The 23,701-nt window shown below is 44.1% G+C and overlaps 1 protein-coding gene across 1 annotated transcript; it reads right to left on the minus strand.

Moving 5' to 3' along the window:
• Positions 1-9,214: 9,214 nt before the first annotated feature.
• LOC109906844 (proline-rich receptor-like protein kinase PERK9) lies at positions 9,215-15,557 on the minus strand. Its single transcript, XM_031792126.1, has 5 exons — positions 15,112-15,557; positions 14,618-14,669; positions 13,937-14,483; positions 9,753-9,889; positions 9,215-9,586 (listed from the first exon to the last, which is right to left on the minus strand). Exons 2-5 carry the CDS (start codon positions 14,630-14,632, stop codon positions 9,479-9,481), a joined length of 807 nt encoding a protein of 268 aa, XP_031647986.1. The 5' UTR covers positions 14,633-14,669; positions 15,112-15,557; the 3' UTR covers positions 9,215-9,478.
• Positions 15,558-23,701: the final 8,144 nt, after the last annotated feature.

The raw sequence follows: 23,701 nt of genomic DNA on the forward strand, positions 1-23,701 counted from the left end.
TCTAAGCCTTTCTTCTGCCCTATGAAAATATTGATACCACCTCTCTCTCTCTCTCTCTCTCTCTCTCTCTCTCTCTCTCTCTCTCTCTGTCTCTCTCTCTCTCACACACACACACACACACACACACTCACCTCAATAGAATTAGGAATTATAATACTCATTCTAATCTCTATCCATGACATGTACAACATGCATTACGTATTACAGTAATAAGGACACGTTTGGTTATCTACCGTCCATCATAATGAGAGATGGGGTTGCACAAGAGACGGTCGCTGTCCACCGCATGGCGGTGCTGAACATCAGATCGCGGGATTCCGCTTCAGTCGCTGTATGTTAAAAAATTGTGTTGAATAGCCAATAGCGTCTGTTTTCTTGTTGTTCAGGTAGGACTACTTTAGCACCATCGTGTTTTTGACCGACAGCTGTGACAAAGTCACCACACAGGTCTACTAGGTTTTTGTTTTACAAATTTGATTCAATATCAAACGACAAGAAAGTAGGTCTATTTTGGCAGATTTGTGTTGGACTCTGTTCAACAAACCATTTATACAATGTCTACAGATAGGTTAACAAGCTTAATTTGATTAACACTGTATGTGCTATGATAATAATAACATTAACAACACTTGTATATAACAGGACTTGGAAGATAGTCACCAAGAAAAATGGATGGAGGAGGCGGCAAAGGAAGAAGAGCCAGTTGCTCAGCTAAAGGAATAGATGAATGACAAGTCTGACAAGGTAAGATTGGTCCTCTGGTCATTTGGGTTATTTGATATGTTTAATCTATCTGGTACAAACTTTATTCAATGTCAGACAAAAGGAGGTATGTCTATTTTGGCAACGTTTCATCAAAACGTTTATAGAATCTTGATCTTGACATTTTGATCAGTTACAGCCTTATTCTAAAATGGATGAAATAATTTTCCCCCCTCAATCTACACACAATACCCCATAATGACAAAGCAATTTTTTAAATTATTTTTTAAATGTGTAAACCCCCCCCCCCCCCCCCCCCCCCCCACACACACACACACACACCTATCTTATTTACAGAAGTATTCAGGCCCTTTGCTATGAAACTCGAAATTGAGCTCAGGTGCATCCTGTTTCCGTTGATCATCCTTGAGATGTTTCTACAACTTGATTAGAGTCCACCTGAGGTCAATTCAATTGATTGGATTATGATTTGTAAAGGCACACACCTGTCTATATAAGGTCCAGTACATGTCAGAGCAGAAACCAAGCCATGAGGTCGAAGGAATTGTCCGTAGAGCTCCGAGACAGGATTATGTCGAGGCACAGATCTGGAGAAGGATATCAAAAAATGTCTGCTGAGTAAACGGTCTGAATACTTATGTAAATGTGATATTTCAGTTTTGTTTTTTTATACATTTGTCATTATGGGGTATTGTGTGTAGATTGATGAGAAAAAATATATATTTTAGAATAAGGCTGTAACATAACATTTTGAAAAAGCCAAGGGGTCTGAATACTTTCCGAATGCAGTGTTTCAATAGCACACATTCTGTATACAACAAACCTGTCTGAACCAGTACAAAACAACTGAACATTTTTACTTGTGTCTTTATCAGGCAGTGGAAAGTGATTCAAGAGGGCATGAGAAATCCTGTAATTTTATCTGTCAACATTTGATAGATTATATGAGAGAAATTTGAACATAAAGTTTGTCATATTGACTAATTAAGCACTTGACACCACATCATCTCAAAAAACATCTCATGCTCTATTTGTATTGAAACAGGTGCCCAAAGTACACCTTGCCCAAATGTGCTGGAAGATAGCGAAAACGGTTTCCCCGTAGTGGTAGAGATCCTCATGCCAGCCCTTGCACACATATTATAGCTTAATGCTGCCAGGGAAGCTAGCTCCTCCTCCTCGCTGACTGGAGTGCTTCAACATTGCAAGCATCCAGGAATGTGTGCTGAGGTTTAATGAAGGTCTACCCAAGATCCCTGGCAGTGGAAAGTCTGTTCAGCCAACGGGTCAAGGCTCCATACCCCTCTGCCATTGACTTTAAGCAGTCACGCATGGTGACGTTTAAATGACAGATCTAACCACAAGGCCTAGCAGTGGAAAGTTTCTGGGTGGTCGAGACACCCTACCCTCATCCACTGAATTTGAACAGAGGCTGGAGTTGATGTGTGAAAAGTTACAACAGAGCTTTGAGGAAGAGTGGAAGTGGTATACATTATTACAACTCCCGCACACCCACTCCACGTTCTTCTTCTGGAAGGTATCTTCATCAACCACATGTTCACCAACCTCAACTGTGGGCCTGACCCAACTGATCTTATCCCTGTATACGGTACATACTCAAATTCAGCTTAACTTTTTCATATTACACAGCATTTGACTGTTAGAATACAAAGCTAAGAAACTACAATATGTATTGTAAAATAACAAAGCAGACACCACATATAAACACTTCATAGAACTACATTTGACATATTTGTTAGATAATGAACTATTGGTTCATTCAAAGCAACAATTTGTAAAGATCATCAATATGTAAACATAAGACAAGATTGATAAAAACAATATTTTTTAATTTAAATTTAGATCTTGTTGCAGAATGCACATGGAGGAGAGGCTCAACTGACAGATCCTTTTAATGTCCTCTTTGGGATCACAGAGGACACAATTCTTTAGGTTCTGGGAGATCAATCCTGCTCTTTTTGCTCACTTGGATTTACCAGATCTGTGGTAAGAGATGTCGTGATTCAGGTTAACTCTTAGATCTCACTGATCCTCTCCTGTTCCAGCTCAGGTAAATCAAGCCCAGTGTTGTGTGAACTAGCAGGCGAAATGGTATCCAGGCCACCAAGAAGATGATGGTGTCTGTTATCTCTGCCAAGCTGCGGTGGTTTGGCGTCACTGAAAAGGCTGTGCCTCAAGCCAACCCCAATTCATCTATGCAGAATATAGACATTAAGGCCTCCCTTGCACCATTGACAGGAGCGGTCAAGGCTGTCATTGTCAACTCCGGAGAATGCCAGGAAAGGAGAGCAAGGAACAATGGATGCACTTCGAGAAATCGCACACAAAGTAAACATTTTTTCTTCAAAGGATTGTGTTGGTGGTCTTCTGGAAGATTCCCTAGTGGAGAAAAATAATGTCTGAAAAGACTGTATCCTATGGCAGCTTGGTGAGTCAAAACATGCTCATACTTTCACCTCCAGGCAAAATGCTTGACTCTCCTGTAATGTCAACCATTGAGAAAATATCCAGTGTTGAGCTGAAGTCAGAAGCCACTGAAGCTATTAGGGAGGCTCATTAGGTCTAGCAGAAGTCTATCTGCACAAATGTCTGCTGGCAGACCTGAGCCTTCAAGTAATCTGGCCAGTCAAACAAATCTGCCAGCTATGCCAGAAGAACATTTATCTACAACCGTTAGGCTCCGAGGCCTCTGAAATAATGGATTCCTTTGTGAGTGATATGAAGTGTGTCGCACAAACAGATTTGACAAAAGTGAAAGATCTATCTGTGGTTAATAGACTTGCTAAAAGGTTGCAGAACATGCTGAGGGGATTCTGCTCTCGACTTTTGGCCCTTAAAAGTTCAGATCAAGACAAAGAGGAGAATCTAGAGCAAACTAAAAACATGTCACTCCTACTTTCATCCAAAAATATATTAGATCCAGTAAGAGTGGGGCTTTGCTTCCAGGGGTCATGTCATCAGAAGAATTGGCTCTTTGTGGAGGTCAGGGCATAAGCTCCAGATCTATGATGGCTCTTAGCCCTCAGATCACTCAGCTTCACCTCGACTGTACCACCAAGGAGGTTATGAGCACCATTGTGACATTTTACAAGACAGAGGTTCCTGAGGAGGAATTGACATGTTCAGCTGAAGAGACGTCCTCGGATACGTCTCTTTTGGCTACCTAGTTTGTGGACAATGTCATGGCTTGGTTAGAGGACATCTCTGCCGCAAGTTCCACAACTTCTCCATCAGAAAGTTTGTGCGTTGCTCCCAAAGCAGTCATTTGTGAAAGCTCAGTTGAAACGTTTCAGGCACAGGCAGCTAAACGAGTGAAATTCGGGAAGTTCCAGACGATCAGAGTCCCGCACTTGTCAGGTCAGTCAACCAGATTTTGATATTCGACAGGATTTCTCTCTAACTTCTTCTATGAGCATGGATTTACAGCCAACTGTCTACAGGGTACCTCAAGTTCTTCTGCGACTTCAACAAAGATCTGGCAAAGTGGTGTTGCCATTTCTGAATAAGAAAATGTGGACTACAGCACAGACGATTTGAGAGTTTTTCACTCAGTATCATCAACCAGATGTGAACACCACAGAAAAGCATCAGGCAAATCTTGGTTGCCATCCAAGGGGACATGATCAGTTCAGAGGCATTGATGACCTCAGGGGAGCTGGTGCAACTCCATGACATAGTGGGAACAATACTGGAGAGTGTGGAGACAGTTTGCAGTAAGGGGGGATAAAGAGCGTGGCGAGAGACTCAAAGGCCTTCATCTTCTTTATCTACTGTGGGAAAAGTCTCAAGGTCTCGAGATTTGGCAATACTCCCAGGAACTCCAATGTCAACTGAGTTGCTGGACAATAGTTCCCTATCGTTAGAAGCACATGCATTGATATGAAGAATGATACTGTGTCGGAGCCCTCATTGACTGGTCCAAGAAATAATGGGGTGAGCCTCGTCATTGAAAATCTTGATCCTGAAGTGCTGCAGCAGGTCACTTCTGGACATTTTTTTTTTAATCTCAAAGGAGATGATTTGTGATTGCTGCTTCATTTGATCTTCCCTCCTTCATAATGGGGGTGGGTCAGGAAGCCTAATTTCACAATGTTCCATCAAGAGCGTCTGTCTAGTCACCGTAGCTCAAGTTCCACTACTTCTCGATTGACAGAACTTGATGGTAGTAGTTAAATGATATCATTGAGTATTGTTGTAATTATTTGGTGTTTATTACTTACTTTGGGTATCTTACTACACAATATGAAAACCTATCAATGGTATTACTTTATACTTGTATTGTTTTCAATTAGTAACCCTGTGAATTGCTATTGTCTAAATGATGGCGATTTAAGAATTATATTAATTAAGACCATTTTTATTTTGAAACAATTAGCCCTTCAAACTGATCAACAAAAAGGTCCAGCCCTCAGAGGAAGCATAGGACCAGATTAAGTTTCCCCACGAGGAGGAGCATTGCATACGTAAATCTTACATCATTATTTCATCACATACATTGCATTTCCAGTCCCACAACATTAGCAACATTGCATTTTTTGAATAGCACAAAATCGGTTTAAAACATAAAATGTTTGTATGATTGTAGACTGAAGTTCATGCCAACTTTCTCTGCTGTCTCGAGCACCCCGCATAGTGCTGATGGCTGTCACGGCTCCACTAGAGAAGAGTCTTCCTGCAACTTCCAAACCCGAGGAGAAGAAACACAAACCCTTCATCTTTGTCAGGATGTTCTTGGCCATCAACAAATGCCTTCGCAACACCTTCAAACCTTCATTACAACAAGTAACGACACCTAATTAAGAAAATACTTAATGCATTCAGTTAATCTCCATTGTAATCTTTTCATGTCTAATTTATTTAACAAAAAGTCACTGTAAAATGAAATGTAACTCACTTGGTAAATATATTTTGAAAACATATTTTGAAAACAGAGTATGCATACTGCTTGAGATGGAAACCTGGATGGGATATTACACCAACCACTGATTGTCTCTAGAGCATTAAATGTCTCAGACTTTTAAAGAAGTTTGTTTTCATTTTGTTCAGCATTATCAATATTCCGTGAACATTGTAAATGGGGGCCCTGAAACCTTGCTACTGTCACACCCTGACCTTAGAGAGCCTTTTTATGTCTCTATTTGGTTTGGTCAGGGTGTGATTTGGGTGGGCATTCTATGTGTTGTATTTCTTTGTGTTTGGCCAAGTGTGGTTCCCAATCAGAGGCAGCTGTCTATCGTTGTCTCTGATTGGGAATCATACTTAGGTAGCCTTTTTCCCCACCTATGTTGTGGGATCTTGTCCTTGCATTATTGCTGTTGAGCCCTACAAGGCTGTTGGGAAAATTATTGAAATTAAAAGGACATGCAAGGAACCTGTAACATCATGCATTTGAGATATCTAGGATATAACATATATATATATATATATATATACAGGAAACAGTCACTTTTTTACAGCAAAATACAGATCTTATTTTGATCACACTTTTGTTGTTGAATTTGCAGACTTGATTTGCAGAAAAATGTATCAACCCCTTGTAATGGGTGGCAGGGAAGTCAGGCGCAGAAGAATCAAACTTGGTATAAACGGAGTCTTTTATTAATAAGTGCTTCACAAACTCCAGAACATACAAAATAATAAGAGGGTACAAAACCCGTCGCGCACCAACACATACAATAAACATACAATAAAACAATCTCCGACAAACATACAATAAAACAATCTCCGACAAGGACATGAGGGGAAACAGAGGGTTAACTACACAACATGTAATTGATGGGATTGGAACCAGGTGTGAAGGAAGACAAGCCAAAACCAATGGAAAATGAAAAATGGATCAGTGATGGCAAGAAGGTCGGCGATGTCGACCGCCAGAACAAGGAAAGGGACCGACTTCAGCGGAAGTCGTGACACCCCTACAAAAATGTTAATTCATTATAATCCACATTTACTCTTGCTGCAGGATTAGTTTCCTGCTGTAGAAAACTGGCTCAAATTAAGCTCCTACATCTGTACAGACAATTGTGAATAAATAACATGTCCATTCACTCCTTTCACTTCAGAGACATAAAGCAGGAGTTATAGGGTTAGAATAATATAGAAGGGCTTTTCTACATATACAGTTGTAAACATGCGTATACGGTAGGCTTAACTAACGGAGTTGCTGTATGTCTCTACAGTAAACACTGAGTATGCCAAACATTAAGGACACCTTCCAAATATTGAGTTGTACCGCATTTTGCCCTCAGAACAGCCTCAATTCGTCGAGACATAGACTCTACAAGGTGTCAAAAGCATTCCACAGGAATGCTAGCCCATGTTGACTCCAATGCTTCCCACATTTGTATCAAGTTGGCTGGATGTCCTTTGGGTGGTGGACCATTCTCGATACACACAAGAAAATATTCAGTGTGAAAAACCCAGTATCGTTGCAGTTCTTGACACAAACTGGTGTGCCTGGCACCTACTACCATACTCCGTTTAAAGGCACTTAAACCTTCTGTCTTGCCCATTCACCATCTGAATGGCACACATACACAATCCATGTCTCAACAAACAAAACAAATCCTTCTTTAACCTGTCTCCTCCCCTTCATCTACACTGAGTGAAGTTGATTTAACAAGTCAATAAGGGATCATAGCTTTCACCTGGATTCACCTGGTCAGTCTATGTCATGGAAACAGCTCATTCCTAATGTTTTGTAGACTCAGTATAGTCTGTGAAGGCTATGTCTTGTGTCTCTGTCTGTCCATGTCCATCTGTCGAGGGCAGCTCCATTATGTTGTGTTGTTCCAGTATGCTCTGTGTGCGTGTGTGTACTTCCCTCATCCCATTTATAACAATGTTGAGCACACACTATGTCCAGGAACAGTCTTCTGTCTGGCAGCACTACAAACACCAGCTCAGCTGCCCTGCGGATCAACGGTGGGCCAGGGCCACAGTGTAGGCTTCTTTAGGGAACATGGGCAAGGTTAGGGTTAGTGGTGTGTGTGTGTGTGTGTGCGCAAGTGTGCCTATGAGTGAGAGAGCAGGCATCTGTGCCCACGCTGCTGGGAGGCTGGCATGGCCACCGGTGTATGGGTAGTGTGGGATAATTCAGTGAGATTGTGAACCAACCTTTAGAGTGTGCGTGTGCCCACGTGTGTATCTGTGTGCGTTCTGTCTGGCCTTTACCTAACAACTCCTCACTATATCATTCAAGGCAAGTTTAAAAGATGTTCCCCTTATAAACACTTTCGTTCTTTCTCTCACACACACAAACACACACACTAGTCGCACTTGATAAGTTCGTCCCAGCTGTAGAGGTAGTGCTCCAGCAGAACATCGTCAGTGTGTGCAGCCATGGAAGAGGTCAGGTGGGGCATGAGACGCCACACCTGGAACTGTTGACCTGGACACACCTGGAAAGGGGGCACGGAATGCAACATTACACCCTTGTCACCCAGCTGTCCCCCTCTCTGCACTTCTCCTGCATCTGGAATAACAGGGGTCTCCAGCTAGAAGAGGCGAGAGGCAGAGGCAGAGAGAGGAATGCACAAAAAAAGAGAAGTATCAGATCATTTTTCTAGATATCTTCACAGTTGTATATTCAAATCTTTCACTTTGTTTTACACTAGAATATCAATTGCACTAATACTTTTCAAATATAACTACATTTTCCTACAGACGAAATCACGTGTGTTTGTGTTACTCACCTTTGGATGGTAAAAATGGAAACTTAGACAGGGGTGCCAGAAGGTCTCAGGAATCACACATTCTAACCTGAGCAGTGAGAGGGACACGTGTATGTCACATTATACAAACAGAGCCACACGGAGAACAGTTTCAGTGAAACACTATGATTAAAGTGGAAACTTAGGGAGCCAGAAGGAGCTGAGGAAGAGCAGCAGAGCCATGGAGGCCAGCAGCAGGTAGCGTTGCAGTTGCCCATAGAGCCCCATCTTGTCTACACACACGCTATGTCAGTAGACCATCCTTCACATAACCTACCGGTAGTTAACCTCACCCCCAGGTTAATTGCTACCAGGACAGATCCGGCTGGTGAGCAAATCTAACCTGTAGTAATGGGACATACTACTGCTATCACCTACTCTATTTTTCTACCTATAGTTAATTTCTCCCCCTCTCTTTCTCCCTCTGCTGTCTCTCTGTAATTTCTCATTCTTCCTGTACTCTCTCTGCCTCTTACATTCTTTCTTAGTACTGTTTTCCTTTCCCTCCCTTTCTAAATGTAACACAGTAAACATACACTTCCTATTTAAGCCACACCCCCTGGGACACTGTACTTGACCTGTAACCTTTGGCTTTTTATCTCAACCACTGTTATATCACCCCTGTCAGCTAACACACATGAGCAGGTAAGTTATGATGTCCCCGTATCTCATGATGTCTCTGGACTCTGGCTATGGGTTGGATCTTATCAGGGATGTGACACCCACACACACCCACAATACTGAGACAAACAAGTGTGTTATGATACATTTTATAATTTATTTTTCAAGAGAGCGGCATGCCTCAGCTCAACACATTGCTCTCCATGTCTTACATGAAGAGCTACAGTGTGTCCGTCTGTCGGTTAGTTTGCATTGTGTTTATTGTTGGCACATGGCAGTATAGATAGTGTTTGATCATGTATCATATTCAGGCCACCGTACTACTGGTTTTCATTAATATCAATAACATTGACACTATACAGCAGCTGGTTTCCTCAGAGGCACTTTAACTTAGTCTAACGCTATGTCCCATTGGACAGCTTGGGACCCGCCTGTCTTCTTCCATTGGCCGTGGAGTCTGAGCGGAGTGTCTGGTTGGTTGCTCCTGAGGCAGGAGCAGAGCTAGGAGTCTGGTGCACAGAGAGGGAGAGAGAACGAGGGGGGGGGGTGGGGTCAGGAGGAGTTTATATTTACCACAGTAGATAAGTTCTCACATCATCCCCCAATACTTTCTGTCCTCACCCCTGCCTGAGAAGACAGTGGTGAGACACACACACACACACACACACACCTTACCGTTACGCCCCTGCCCCGTCCACAGAAGACAGTGGTGAGTCCTTTAGAGATGGAGACGTGCTTCATAGGACGGGACTGAGACCGACGCAGCTCTGTCAGCAGCTCAGGACTGGAAAGGGACAGGCGAGTAGCGCAGCCTGCACACACACACACAAATATTATTGTACACCACTACACACAGCAGCTCTTGACTGGAGAGAGACACACACATTAGTACTGTATTAATATACTACTACTACTACTACTAGGTATGCACGATATATCCGTGAATATATCGTAATCGGACGATATTAGCTAAAAATGCCAACATCGGTATCTATCAGCCCGATGTCTAGTTTAACAACGATGTTAAAAACCGATATCAAAGCTACAGTGCATACCTATATAATGTAGGTACATGACGTAAAGACGGCACGTCAAATTTTGCGTTACGAGCGCAACACAGCATTCCTAACCTAGCCCACAATGTCTGCTGTTTGGATCGAGCAGTCAAGAAGTCGAGCAGTTATTTGAAAGAGTAAGAAAGTTTTAGCAAGACAACTCAAAGACAAAATCCATTAAAGCCAAGATAATGGAATTCATTGTCCTTGACAATCAACCGTTATCTGTTGGGGGTGATGTTGGCTTTTGCCGACTGGTCAAGTCCGGAGTTACACAATAATGTCACTGCTATTAGCTTCACGACATACATACTATGTTACGCCATTTGGGTCTTTGCCGGTCAAAAAAGATACAGTAGCACTGTCAAAGCTGCACAAAAAAAATATGAGTGATACGAGTGATAGTTTGCTACAACTACTGCTACAATGCCGCAGCTACAACTACTGCTACGCTGCTGCTACATCGATTGCTACGCTGCTACTACTACTACTACTACTGCTGCTACTACTACTGCTATGCTGCTGCTACTACTACTACTACGCTGCTGCTACTACTACTACTGCTACAATGCCGCTGCTACAACTATTGCTACAATGCCACTGCTACATCTATTGCTACAATGCCACTGCTACTCTGCTGCTACTACTACTGCTACTACTACTACTGCTACTGCTATGCTGCTGCTACTACTACGCTGCTACTACTACTATGCTGCTACTACTACTATGCTGCTACTACTACTACTATGCTGCTACTACTACTACTACTACTACTACTACTACTACGCTGCTGCTACTGCTATGCTGCTGCTACTACTACTACTACTACTACAATGCTGCTGCAGCAACTACTACTACACCAACAACACCGCTGTTGCTGCTACTACAACAACAATTTTGTTTGCCGCTGCTGCTACAACAACTGCTACAATGCTGCTGCTACAACTACTGCTACACTGCTACTACTACTGCTACTGCAATGCCGCTACAACTACAATGCCGCTACAACTACAATGCCGCTGCTACAACTACTGCAACAATGCCGCTGCTACAACTACTGCTACAATGCCGCTGCTATAACTACTGTTACACTGCTACTACTACTGCAATGCCGCTGCTGCTACAACTACTGCTACAATGCTGCAACTACAATGCTGCTGCTACAACTACTGCTACACTGCTACTACTACTGCAATGCCGCTGCTGCTACAACTACTGCTACAATGCTGCAACTACAATGCTGCTGCTACAACTACTGCTACACTGCTACTACTACTGCTACTGCAATGCCGCTGCTGCTACAACTACAATGCCGTTGCTACAACTACTGCTACAATGCTGCTGCTACAACTACTGCTACAATGCCGCTGCTACAACTACTGCTACAATGCCGCTGCTACAACGCCGCTGCTACAACTACTACTACAATGCCGCTGCTACAACAACTACTACTACTACTACTACAATGCCGCCGCTGCTACTACTACTACAATGCCGCCGCTGCTACTACTACTACTACTACAATGCCGCTGCTGCTACTACTACTACTACTACAATGCCGCTGCTGCTACTACTACTACTACTACTACAACGCCGCTGCTGCTACTACTACTACTACGCCGCTGCTACTACTACTACTACTACTACTACTACGCCGCTGCTGCTACTACTACTACTACTACAATGCCGCTGCTGCTACTACTACTACTACTACAATGCCGCTGCTGCTACTACTACTACTACTACTACAATGCCGCTGCTACAACTACTGCTACACTGCTACTGCTACAACTACTGCTACACTGCTACTACTACTGCTACTGCAATGCCGCTGCTGCTACAACTATGGCTACAATGCCGCTGCTACAACTACGGCTACAATGCCGCTGCTACAACTACTGCTACAATGCCGCTGCTACAACTACTACTACAATGCCGCTGCTACAACAACTACTACTACTACTACTACAATGCCGCTGCTGCTACTACTACTACTACAATGCCGCCGCTGCTACTACTACTACTACTACAATGCCGCTGCTGCTACTACTACTACTACTACTACTACTACTACTACTACTACTACTACAATGCCGCTACTACTACTACTACTACTACTACTACAATGCCGCTGCTGCTACTACTACTACTACTACAATGCCGCTGCTGCTACTACAACAATGCCGCTGCTGCTACTACAACAATGCCGCTGCTGCTACTACAACAATGCCGCTATTGCTACTACAACAATGCCGCTATTGCTACTACAACAATGCCGCTATTGCTACTACAACAATGCCGCTATTGCTACAACTACTACAACAATGCCGCTATTGCTACAACTACTACTACAATGCCACTGCTGCTACTACTACTATGCCGCTGCTGCTACGACTACTACAATGCTGCTGCTGCTACTACTACTACAATGCTGCTGCTGCTACTACAACTACAATGCCGCTGCTGCTCTTACAACGCCGCTGCTGCTACAACAACTGCAACAATGCCGCTGCTACAACTACTGCTACAATGCCGCTGCTACAATGCCGCTGCTACAATGCTGCTGCTACAATGCTGCTGCTACAACTACTGTTACACTGCTACTACTACGGCAATGCCGCTGCTGCTACAACTACTGCTACAATGCCGCTGCTACAACTACTGTTACACTGCTACTACTACTGCAATGCCGCTGCTGCTACAACTACTGCTACAATGCCGCTGCTACAATGCTGCTGCTACAATGCTGCTGCTACAACTACTGTTACACTGCTACTACTACTGCAATGCCGCTGCTGCTACAACTACTGCTACAATGCTGCTACAACTACTGCTACACTGCTACTACTACTGCTACTGCAATGCCGCTGCTGCTACAACTACGGCTACAATGCCGCTGCTACAACTACTGCTACAATGCCGCTGCTACAACTACTGCTACAATGCTGCTGCTACAACTACTGCTACAATGCCGCTGCTACAATGCCGCTGCTACAACTACTGCTACAATGCCGCTGCTACAATGCCGCTGCTACAACTACTGCTACAATGCCGCTGCTACAACTACTGCTACAATGCCGCTGCTACAACAACTACTACTACTACAATGCCGCTGCTGCTACTACTACTACTACAATGCCGCTGCTGCTACTACAACAATGCCGCTGCTGCTACTACAACAATGCCGCTGCTGCTACTACAACAATGCCGCTGCTGCTACTACAACAATGCCGCTGCTGCTACTACAACAATGCCGCTGCTGCTACTACAACAATGCCGCTGCTGCTACTACAACAATGCCGCTATTGCTACTACAACAATGCCGCTATTGCTACAACTACTGCTACAATGCCGCTGCTACAACTACTACTACAATGCCGCTGCTGCTACTACTACGCCGCTGCTGCTACTACTACTACTACTACAATGCCGCTGCTGCTACTACAACTACAATGCCGCTGCTGCTCTTACAACGCCGCTGCTGCTACAACAACTGCTACAATGCCGCTGCTACAACTACTGCTACAATGCTGCTACTACAATGCTGCTGCTACAACTACTGCTACACTGCTACTACTACTGCTACTGCAATGCCGCTGCTGCTACAACTACGGCTACAATGCCGCTGTTAATACAACTACAATGCCGCTGCTACAACTACTGCAACAATGCCGCCACCACCACTTACTACTGCAACTACAACAATGCTACTACCACATTAGCTATACTCAGTAGCTGAGAACTGGAGACAGACTAGCAACACATTACTCAGACTATACTATCAGTATTACACTGTACACTCACCCTCTGTAGTGGGTGTGGAGGGGGAGAGGGGCTGTGGTGGAGAGCTAAAGGGAGAGGTGGGGGAGAGGGGCTGAGGTGGGGAGGTAAGGGGGGAAGTGGTGGTGGAGGTAAAGGGTGAAACCAGGGGGGAGCTGGGGGAGGTGAGGACATCGTCGGTGTCGCAGGAGACAGTTCTGAGACCACGGCTAGCTCTCCTCAGAAACTCCGCCTGGAGCTGGGGACTGGACAGACAGAGGGGTGGAGGAGGGGAGGAAAGAGGGGGAGGAAGGGAGGAGTGGGGAGCCACAGAGGTGGAGATGGGGGGAGAAGGCTGGAGGGGAAGGATTTGGGATCTAGCCGAGTTGTTGTCAGGGGAGGCAGCTCTGGGAGCTATCCTCAGAAACTCAGCCTGGAGCTGGGGATTGGACAGAGAAAGGGGGGGAGGAGGGGAGGAGACAGGGGGAGGAGGGGAAGAGGGCTGGAGGGGAAGGGCTTGGGGTCGAGCTGAGTCCTGGGGTGAAGGTGAAGTCGATGTCATTGGAATGATGAGGACTTCGCCGACTGGATACTGAAGAACAAGAAAGAGAGAGAGAGAGGGATAGATATATGAGAAGGAGAGAGAGGCAGGTTGGGGTAAGAGCAGATGTTCTGCAATGGATGCTGTTTCATTGTGCATCACAATCAAATATTCCGATATCTTACCTCCCTCCTCTTCATGGCAGCAGCGGTATCAGTGGGAATCTAGCCTATAACCCTACACAGAGAAACACACACACACAAAACATATTCACACAATATGTGCAGTGTGCACACACCTCTTACCCAATAAGAGCCCTGTGCTCCTCGGGGAACACAGAGCTTGGCCAATCACAGCATTGTCTATTGCCACCGTTGAAGGGGATTTTCAGCGTCAAATAAATAAACAAAAATCGAAAAAACAAGCAAATCATGCTTCTTATCTCTGAGCTCGGTGAAAAATGCATTATGTGGCTATACCTGGCTGAAATAAAAGCCTGCCGTAGCCTATAGTTTATTGTGCGTATTGATCAACGAGCCGTTGATCCTAGGATCAGAATGATGAATCTGCCCGCGGTCTCTGCCATCCCCCCATAGTGTTTTGGGTATAGTGATCTGATCCTAGATGTGTGTTAAAAGGACGACCAATAGGCTACATCCATTCATTACATCCTACTCACCTGGCGCGCTTCGGCGATCGGCTCGCGCTTGACAGGCGCCCCCGTTCCGCTGCTAGTTTCGCTTGCCAGCTGCCTGTTACAGAATTTCCGTACACACTCCCTCACTGGGCAAAGTCTGCGGTGCGAACAGGTGACCGATTTTTGTACAGAGCCTAGTCATCCGCCATTCACACAACACACGATGCCCGCGCAGCTTTCACTCGTTGACACTCCCAAGTGCTGTCAATAGGATACAAACACACCAAAGCACTAAACACACACACTCTGGCACTCCGAAGTCCGGTCTGTGCCAAATTCAGGGCTACACTTCATGCTCTCCTCCATCCGCGCACATTAATAATTTACGTCCTTTTCAGCTCGAGGTTCAGGGGTTGTTGCCCTTGGTTACCACTTGACCCCCCTTCACCATATAAGTTATATAACCTATTCAGTACATGCAATACATTAACATATATTCATATACTCAACCACTGCTAGACTTTAGTCAGTTGTATGTGCGCAATGGTTTCAGAAAATACCCCTGGAAGTTAATAAGCATACAACCTGTTGTTCCCTCTAGGAACATTCCTTCTAACAGGTCACAGTTCATAAACAAACATCTGTATACAAACCTGGACCAGGGTTCACCCACCAGTCACACGCACAGGCTCAGTGAAGACACACAGCCGCGCAGACACAAAAGATAAAATACAGGAGACTAAGCTAAAACATAAAGGACAGCAGACACAGAGTCATATCAAAACATGTTGAATTAATCATCACAGCAGGACAGACAGACAAAGCTAGACATATGCATGGGACCAAGTGCCCTCCTTACTACTCCCCATATGACACAAACCCACCCCTCTCCTTCCTGCCCCCCTTCAGATCCTACTCCACAACACTAACATCACACTGCAGAGTGCTGTGCCACTGTGTGCATGCTCTAACATTCTAGTAGCTTTCCCCATCGTTCTCTGGTAGCCTTCGATCCATATCATCCTTGGGGAGACATTGTAGCAACGTTCGGGTACACTAGTAGTTCTCAGTAGTGCCGATCCTGTATTGTTGTAACATTCTAGAAAGCTACAGGTGGAGGTGTTTACCATCAACATTCTGTGACCATAACCAAATATGGTCAGATTAGCAGCTGCAGACAGGTTACCGCGGCAGACAGGTAGTTAGGCTCCTCCCTCTCAGACACGTTCTGCTAATCACAACACAGCAAGGACAGGTTATAGGGTTAGACTCAGCAAAGACGGGGAGAATCTCATTTGGTTTTGCACAACTCCTGCGTAGTCTCTCGCCTCCTTTTGAAAAAGGTCCAAGGTAACCGAGGAGATGCCTCGAGAGGGAATGTGGATGAAAATGCGCTTGCCACTGCAAGGATACTTTTGAGGTGTTGTCACGCCCTGACCATAGAGAGCTGTTTATTCTCTGTTGGTTGGGATAGTGACTAGGGTGGGTCATCTAGGTGATTAATGGTTTATGTTGGCCTGGTATGGTTCCCAATCAGACAGCTGTTTATCGTTGTCTCTAACTGGGGATCATATTTAGGCAGCAATTTCCTCATTGTGCTTTGGGATCTTGTCTAGTTAGTTCCCTGTGTGCACACCAGTAGTGGCACGGGTCGTTTGTGCTTGTTTGGTGAGTTTCTATGAATTAAAATATGTGGAATGCTACGCATGCTGCGCCTTGGTCCAATCATTATAACGATCGTGACAGGTGTCCTAGTTCTATTATCTACCTCCTCTTCTAGTAGAGTCTGGAAGTTTTTGAGTTCTCTGTTTGAAGTGATTGCATCTAGTTTTCCTCTTCTTCTTACCTAGAGACGGGAAGGAGGAGGAAGAGAGGCAGGAGAAAATAGAGCGAGAGAGAAATACATTTTTAAAAAGGAGAGAAGAGGGGGAAAGCATATGTAAAGCTCTCCACCAAACAACTCCTCACAGTAGCCCTGGACAGGTCTAAAAGGTGTTTCTCACACACAAACACACACCAGGTTCGTCGCCTTCGCCGAAGGCAGGTAGGACCGGTGGGAGGCAGGGAGGAGAGAGGGTCATCCTGGAAGTTGTCTTTCTCTAAAGAATCCAACTGCCGCTTTGTATCGTCTAACACACGCCTCTGTCCTGCCTCTGCTACACGGGCTGGGGAGAGAGAGGGGCTTCGAGGGGACTCCTATGGTAGGTAGACCTATAGCTCATCTTTTGGCAGTAGTACTATAGACTACTTTATCACTGACCGCAACCCAGAGTCTCTTAGAGCGTTCAGTCAGTCCACTGACAGCCTTATCAGATCACAGCAAAATCACACTACTTGAACAGAGCTACAGTTGAAGTTGGAAGTTTACATACACCTTAGCCAACTACATTTCAATTCAGATTTTCACAATTCCTGACATTTAATCCTGGTGTAAAATCCCTGTCCTAGGTCAGTTAGGATCACCACTTTATTTTAAGAATGTGAAATTTCAGAATAATAGTGAGTGATTTATTTCAACTTTTATTTTTTTCATCACATTCCCATTCCTCCTGACAGAGCTGGTGTAACTGAATCAGGTTTGTAGGCATCCATGCTCGCACACGCCTTTTCAGTTCTGCCCACAAATTTTCTATGGGATTGAGGTCAGGGCTTTGTGATACCTTGACTTTGTTGTCCTTAAGCCATTTTGCAAGTATGCTTGGGGTCATTGTCCATTTGGAAGACCCTTTTGCGACCAAACTTTAACTTGATGTCTTGATGTTGCTTCAATATATCCACAATTTTCCTGCCTCATGGTGCCATCTATTTTGTGAAGTGCACCAGTCCCTCCTGCAGCAAAGCACCCCCACAACATGATGCTGCCACCCTCGTGCTTCACGGTTGGGATGGTGTTCTTCGGCTTGCAAGCATCCCCCTTGTTCCTCCAAACATGACAATGGTCGTTATGGCCAAACAGATCTATTTTTGTTTCATCAGACGAGAGGACATTTCTCCAAAAAGTACGATCTTTGTCCCCATGTGCAGTTGCAAATCGTAGTCTGGCTTTTTTATGGCGGTGTTGGAGCAGTGGCTTCTTCCTTGCTGAGCGGCCTTTCAGGTTATGTCGATATAGGACTAGTTTTACTGTGGATATAGATACTTTTGCACCTGTTTCCTCCAGCATCTTCACAATGTGCTTTGCTGTTGTTCTGGGATTGATTTGCACTTTTCGCACCAAAGTAGGTTCATCTCTAGGAGACAGAATGCGTCTCCTTCCTAAGCGGTATGACGGCTGCATGGTCCCACGGTGTTTATACTTGCGTACTATTGTTTGTACAGATGAACATGCTACCTTCAGGCGTTTGGAAATTGCCCCCAAGGATGAACCAGGCTTGTGGAGGTCTACAATTTGTTTCTGAGGTCTTGGCTGATTTCTTTTGATTTTCCCATGATGTCAAGCAAAGAGGCACTGAGTTTGAAGGTAGGCCTTGAAATACATCCACAGGTACACCTCCAATTGACTCAAATGATGTCAATTAGCCTATCAAAGCTTCTAAAGCCATGACATCATTTTCTGGAATTTTCTAAGCGATTTAAAGGCACAGTCAACTTAGTGTATGTAAACTTCTGACCCACTGGAATTGTGATAGTGAATTATGAGTGAAATCATTTCTGTAAACAATTGTTGGAAAAATTCCTTGTGTCATGCAAAAAGTAGATGTCCTAACCTACTTGCCAAAACTATAGTTTGCGAACAAGAAATCTGTGGAGTGGTTCAAAAATGAGTTTTAATGACTCCAACCTAAGTGTATGTAAACTTCCGACTTCAACTGTATAATCAATCATGAGGCATCAAATCCAAAGGAACTGAATAATATTAAGAAATGCTATAGATGGAAGGAAAATAGTGTGGAAATCTACCAAAAAACAATTAGGCAACAACAAATTAAATCCTTTCTAGACAATTTCCTGGACAAAAAAGTTTCACTGTAATAGTGAAGGTGTAAACTTGGCAGTAGAAGACCTAAACAGTATATTTGACCTCTCAGCTTCCCTCAAATTGAAACATTTCAAGCAGACAACCTAAGGAAATCAACGACAAATGGTTTGATGAAGAATGCAAAAAAAATATAAGAAATTGAGAAACCTATCCAACCAAAAACCCAGAAAACCTAAAGCCTACGCCTTCACTATTGTAACATCTGTTGTCGGGAGAAGGAGAAGACCAAGGGGCAGCGTGGTAAGTATTCATAATATGTTTAATAAATACGAACACTTGAACAAAACCAACAAACAAACAGTTCTGCAAGGTGCAATACACAAAACCGAAAACAACTACCCACAAACACAAGTGGGAACAGGCTACCTAAGTATGGTTCTCAATCAGAGACAACGATTGACAGCTGCCTCTGATTGGGAACCATACCAGGCCAAACACGTAGAAATACAACACACAGAACAAAACCGACTGACATAAACATTATAAACTTTGATAAAATCCATGTACCCAAACAAGTGTGCGGTTAAAATTGGCAAAAAACATTTATTTCCACTGGGCCAGGGGGTGAGATAGGGATGCAGCTTAAGCCCCACCCTCTTCAACATGTAATCAACAAATTGGTGAGGGCACTAGAACAGTCGGCAGCACCCGGTCTCACCCTACTAGAATCTGAAGTCAAATGTCTACTGTTTGCTGATGATCTGGTGCTTCTGTCTCCAACCAAAGGAGGGTCTACAGCAGCACCTAGATCTTCTACACAGATTGTCAGACCTGGGCCCTGACAGTAAATCTCAGTAAGACAAAAATAATGGTGTTCCAAAACATGTCCAGTTGCCTGGACCACGAATACAAATTCCATCTAGACACTGTTGCCCTAGAGCAGACAAAAAACTATACATACCTTGGTCTAAACATCAGCGCCAGAGGTAACTTCCACAAAGCTGTGAACGATCTGAGAGACAAGGCAAGGAAAAAGGAACAAAATTCAACATACCAATTAGGATCTGGCAAAAAAAAATACTTGCCCTTCATGGCTGTGAGGTCTGGGATCCGGTCAACAACCAAGAATTCACAAAATGGGACAAACACCAAATTGAGACTCCGCATGCAGAATTCTGCAAAAATATTCTCTGTGTACTTTACAACACCAAATAATACATGCAGAGCAGAATTAGGCCGATATCCGCTAATTATAAAAATCCAGAAAAGAGCTGTTAAAATCTACAACCACCTAAAATGGAAGTGATTCCCAAACCTTCCATAACAAAGCCATCACCTACAGAGAAATTGCTTTGAACTTGAACAAATTGGAAGGACAATTTACATACAGTATTTTATGGAAATGATAAATGAGCCCCATTGGACACAAATTAATGCCAGTCTACACATCACAATGAGGGACAGAGTTTTACTGTGTGTGTGTTGCAAATGTATTTCTTGCACTTGACGCATGTGTACTGTCTTCCTGTCCTTCTTGGGTCCACACACATCGCAGCGCTTCTTCTTGTTGCTACCGGCTGCAATATAGAATGATGAAAATACATAGTACAGGAATTTTACTAACATCTCACTCACCACACACAGCAGGCCGAGGTAGGAGAGTCAGACACACGTCATCACGCAGACTTACTTCCGGTATTGGAGTTGTTGGTTCTGTGGGTCAGGCTGATGGGGAACCAGCATCCTCCTCACGATGGCTGCAGAAGCTAGGGTCCTTGGGATATGTTGCCTCCTATGGATTTAAAGGTCTTACCAATGCCTAGCTCAGCTCCTCGAGAAAGAGCCGTTTCCTCTGGAGCTTCCCTCTGTTCAAATCTGGGTTCAACACTATCCAGATTAGAGGTTGATCGATTAATCGGAATGTCCGATTAATTAGGGCCGATTTCAAGTTTTCATAACAATCAGCATTTTTGGACACCGATTATGGCCGATTACTTTGCAGTCCACGAGGAGATTGCGAGTGCAGCAAGGAGCTAAGGTAAGGTGCTAGTTAGCATTAAACTTATCTTATAAAAAACAATCAATCTTAACATAATCACTAGTTAACTACAAATGGTTGATGTTATTACTAGTTTACCTAGCTTGTCTTGCGTTGCATATAATCGATGCAGTGCCTGTTAATTTATCATTGAATCACAGCCTACTTCGCCAAACGGGTGATTTAACAAGCACATTCGCGAAAAAAGCACCGTCGTTGCACCAACATGTACCTAACCACAAACATCAATGCCTTTCTTTAAATCAATACACAAGTATATATTTTTAAACCTGCATATTTAGTTTATATTGCCTGCTAACATGAATTTCTTTTAACTAGCGAAATTGTGTCACTTCTCTTGCGTTCTGTGGAAGCAGAGTCAGGGTATATGCAGCAGTTTGGGACCCCTGGCTCGTTGCGAACTGTGTGAAGATAATTTTTTCATAACAAAGACCGTAATTAATTTGCCAGAATTGTACATAATTATGACATAACATTGAATGTTGTGCAATGTAACAGCAATATTTAGACTAAGGGATGCCACCCATTAGATAAAATATGTAATGGTTCCGTATTTCACTGAAAGAATAAACGTTTTGTTTTCGAAATGATAGTTTCCGGATTTGACCATATTAATGACCTACAGCTCGTATTTCTGTGTTATTATAATTAAGTCTTTGATTTGATACAGCAGTGACTGAGCGGTGGTAGGCAGCAGCAGGCTTGTAAGCATTCATTGAAACAGCACTTTCCTGCGTTTGCCAGCAGCTCTTCGCTGTGCTTCAAGCATTGCACTGTTTATTACTTCAAGCCTATCAACTCCCGAGATTAGGCTGGCAATACTAAAGTACCTATTAGAACATCCAATAGTCAAAGTTATATGAAATACAAATGGTATAGAGAGAAATAGTCCTATAATAACTACAACCTTAAAGTCTTACCTGGGAATATTGAAGACTCATGTTAAAAGGAACCTCTAGCTTTCATATGTTCTGAGCAAGGAACTTAAAGGTTAGCTTTTTTACATGGCACATATTGCACTTTTACTTTCTTCTCCAATACGTTGTTTTTTGTATTATTTAAACCAAATTGAACATGTTTCATTATTTATTTGAGACTAAATAGATTTTATTGATGTATTATGTTAAGTTAAAATAAGTGTTCATTCAGTATTGTTGTAATTGTCATTATTGCATATATATATATATATATATATACTGCTCAAAAAAATAAAGGGAACACATAAACAACACAATGTAACTCCAAGTCAATCACACTTCTGTGAAATCAAACTGTCCACTTAGGAAGCAACACTGATCGACAATAAATTTCACATGCTGTTGTGCAAATGGAATAGACAACAGGTGGAAATTATAGGCAATTAGCAAGACACCCCCAATAAAGGAGTAGTTCTGCAGGTGGTGACCAAAGACCACTTCTCAGTTCCTATGCTTCCTGGCTGATGTTTTGGTCACTTTTGAATGCTGGTGGTGCTTTCACTTTAGTGGTAGCATGAGACAGAGTCTACAACCCACACAAGTGGCTCAGGTAGTGCAGCTCATCCAGGAGGGCACATCAATGCGAGCTGTGGCAAGAAGGTTTGCTGTGTCTGTCAGCGTAGTGTCCAGAGCATGGAGGCGCTACCAGGAGACAGGCCAGTACATCAGGAGACGTGGAGGAGGCCGTAGGAGGGCAACAACCCAGCAGCAGGACCGCTACCTCCGCCTTTGTGCAAGGAGGAGCACTGCCAGAGCCCTGCAAAATGACCTCCAGCAGGCCACAAATGTGCATGTGTCTGCTCAAACGGTCAGAAACAGACTCCATGAGGGTGGTATGAGGGCCTGACGTCCACAGGTGGGGGTTGTGCTTACAGCCCAACACCGTGCAGGACGTTTGGCATTTGCCAGAGAACACCAAGATTGGCAAATTCGCCACTGGCGCCCCGTGCTCTTCACAGATGAAAGCAGGTTCACACTGAGCACATGTGACAGACGTGACAAGAGCCTGGAGACGCCGTGGAGAACGTTCTGCTGCCTGCAACATCCTCCTGCATGACTGGTTTGGCGGTGGGTCAGTCATGGTGTGGGGTGGCATTTCTTTGGGGGGCTGCACAGCCCTCCATGTGCTCGCCAGAGGTAGCCTGGCTGCCATTAGGTACCGAGATGAGATCCTCAGACCCCTTGTGAGACCATATGCTGGTGCGGTTGGCCCTGGGTTCCTCCTAATGCAAGACAATGCTAGACCTCATCTGGCTGGAGTGTGTCAGCAGTTCCTGCAAGAGGAAGGGATTGATGCTATGGACTGGCCCGCCCGTTCCCCAGACCTGAATACAATTGAGCACACCTGGGACATCATGTCTCGCTCCATCCACCAACACCACGTTGCACCACAGACTGTCCAGGAGTTGGCGGATGCTTTAGTCCAGGTCTGGGAGGAGATCCCTCAGGAGACCATCCGCCACCTCATCAGGAGCATGCCCAGGCGTTGTAGGGAGGTCATACAGGCACGTGGAGGCCACACACACTACTGAGCCTCATTTTGACTTGTTTTAAGGACATTACATCAAAGTTGGATCAGCCTGTAGTGTGGTTTTCCACTTTAATTTTGAGTGTGACTCCAAATCCAGACCTCCATGGGTTGAAAAATTTGATTTCCATTGATAATTTTTGTGTGAT

This window comes from Oncorhynchus kisutch, linkage group LG16 (assembly GCF_002021735.2).
Source record: "Oncorhynchus kisutch isolate 150728-3 linkage group LG16, Okis_V2, whole genome shotgun sequence".
Taxonomy (NCBI): Eukaryota; Metazoa; Chordata; class Actinopteri; order Salmoniformes; family Salmonidae; genus Oncorhynchus; species Oncorhynchus kisutch.

Coding starts and splice junctions, on each gene's coding strand:
- LOC109906844 (XM_031792126.1), bottom strand. Junction 9,890..13,936: donor CTCCACACCCACTACAGAGG/GTGAGTGTACAG, acceptor GTGTGTGTGCAG/GCTGCGCTACTCGCCTGTCC. Junction 9,587..9,752: donor GACGGGGCAGGGGCGTAACG/GTAAGGTGTGTG, acceptor TCTGTGCACCAG/ACTCCTAGCTCTGCTCCTGC.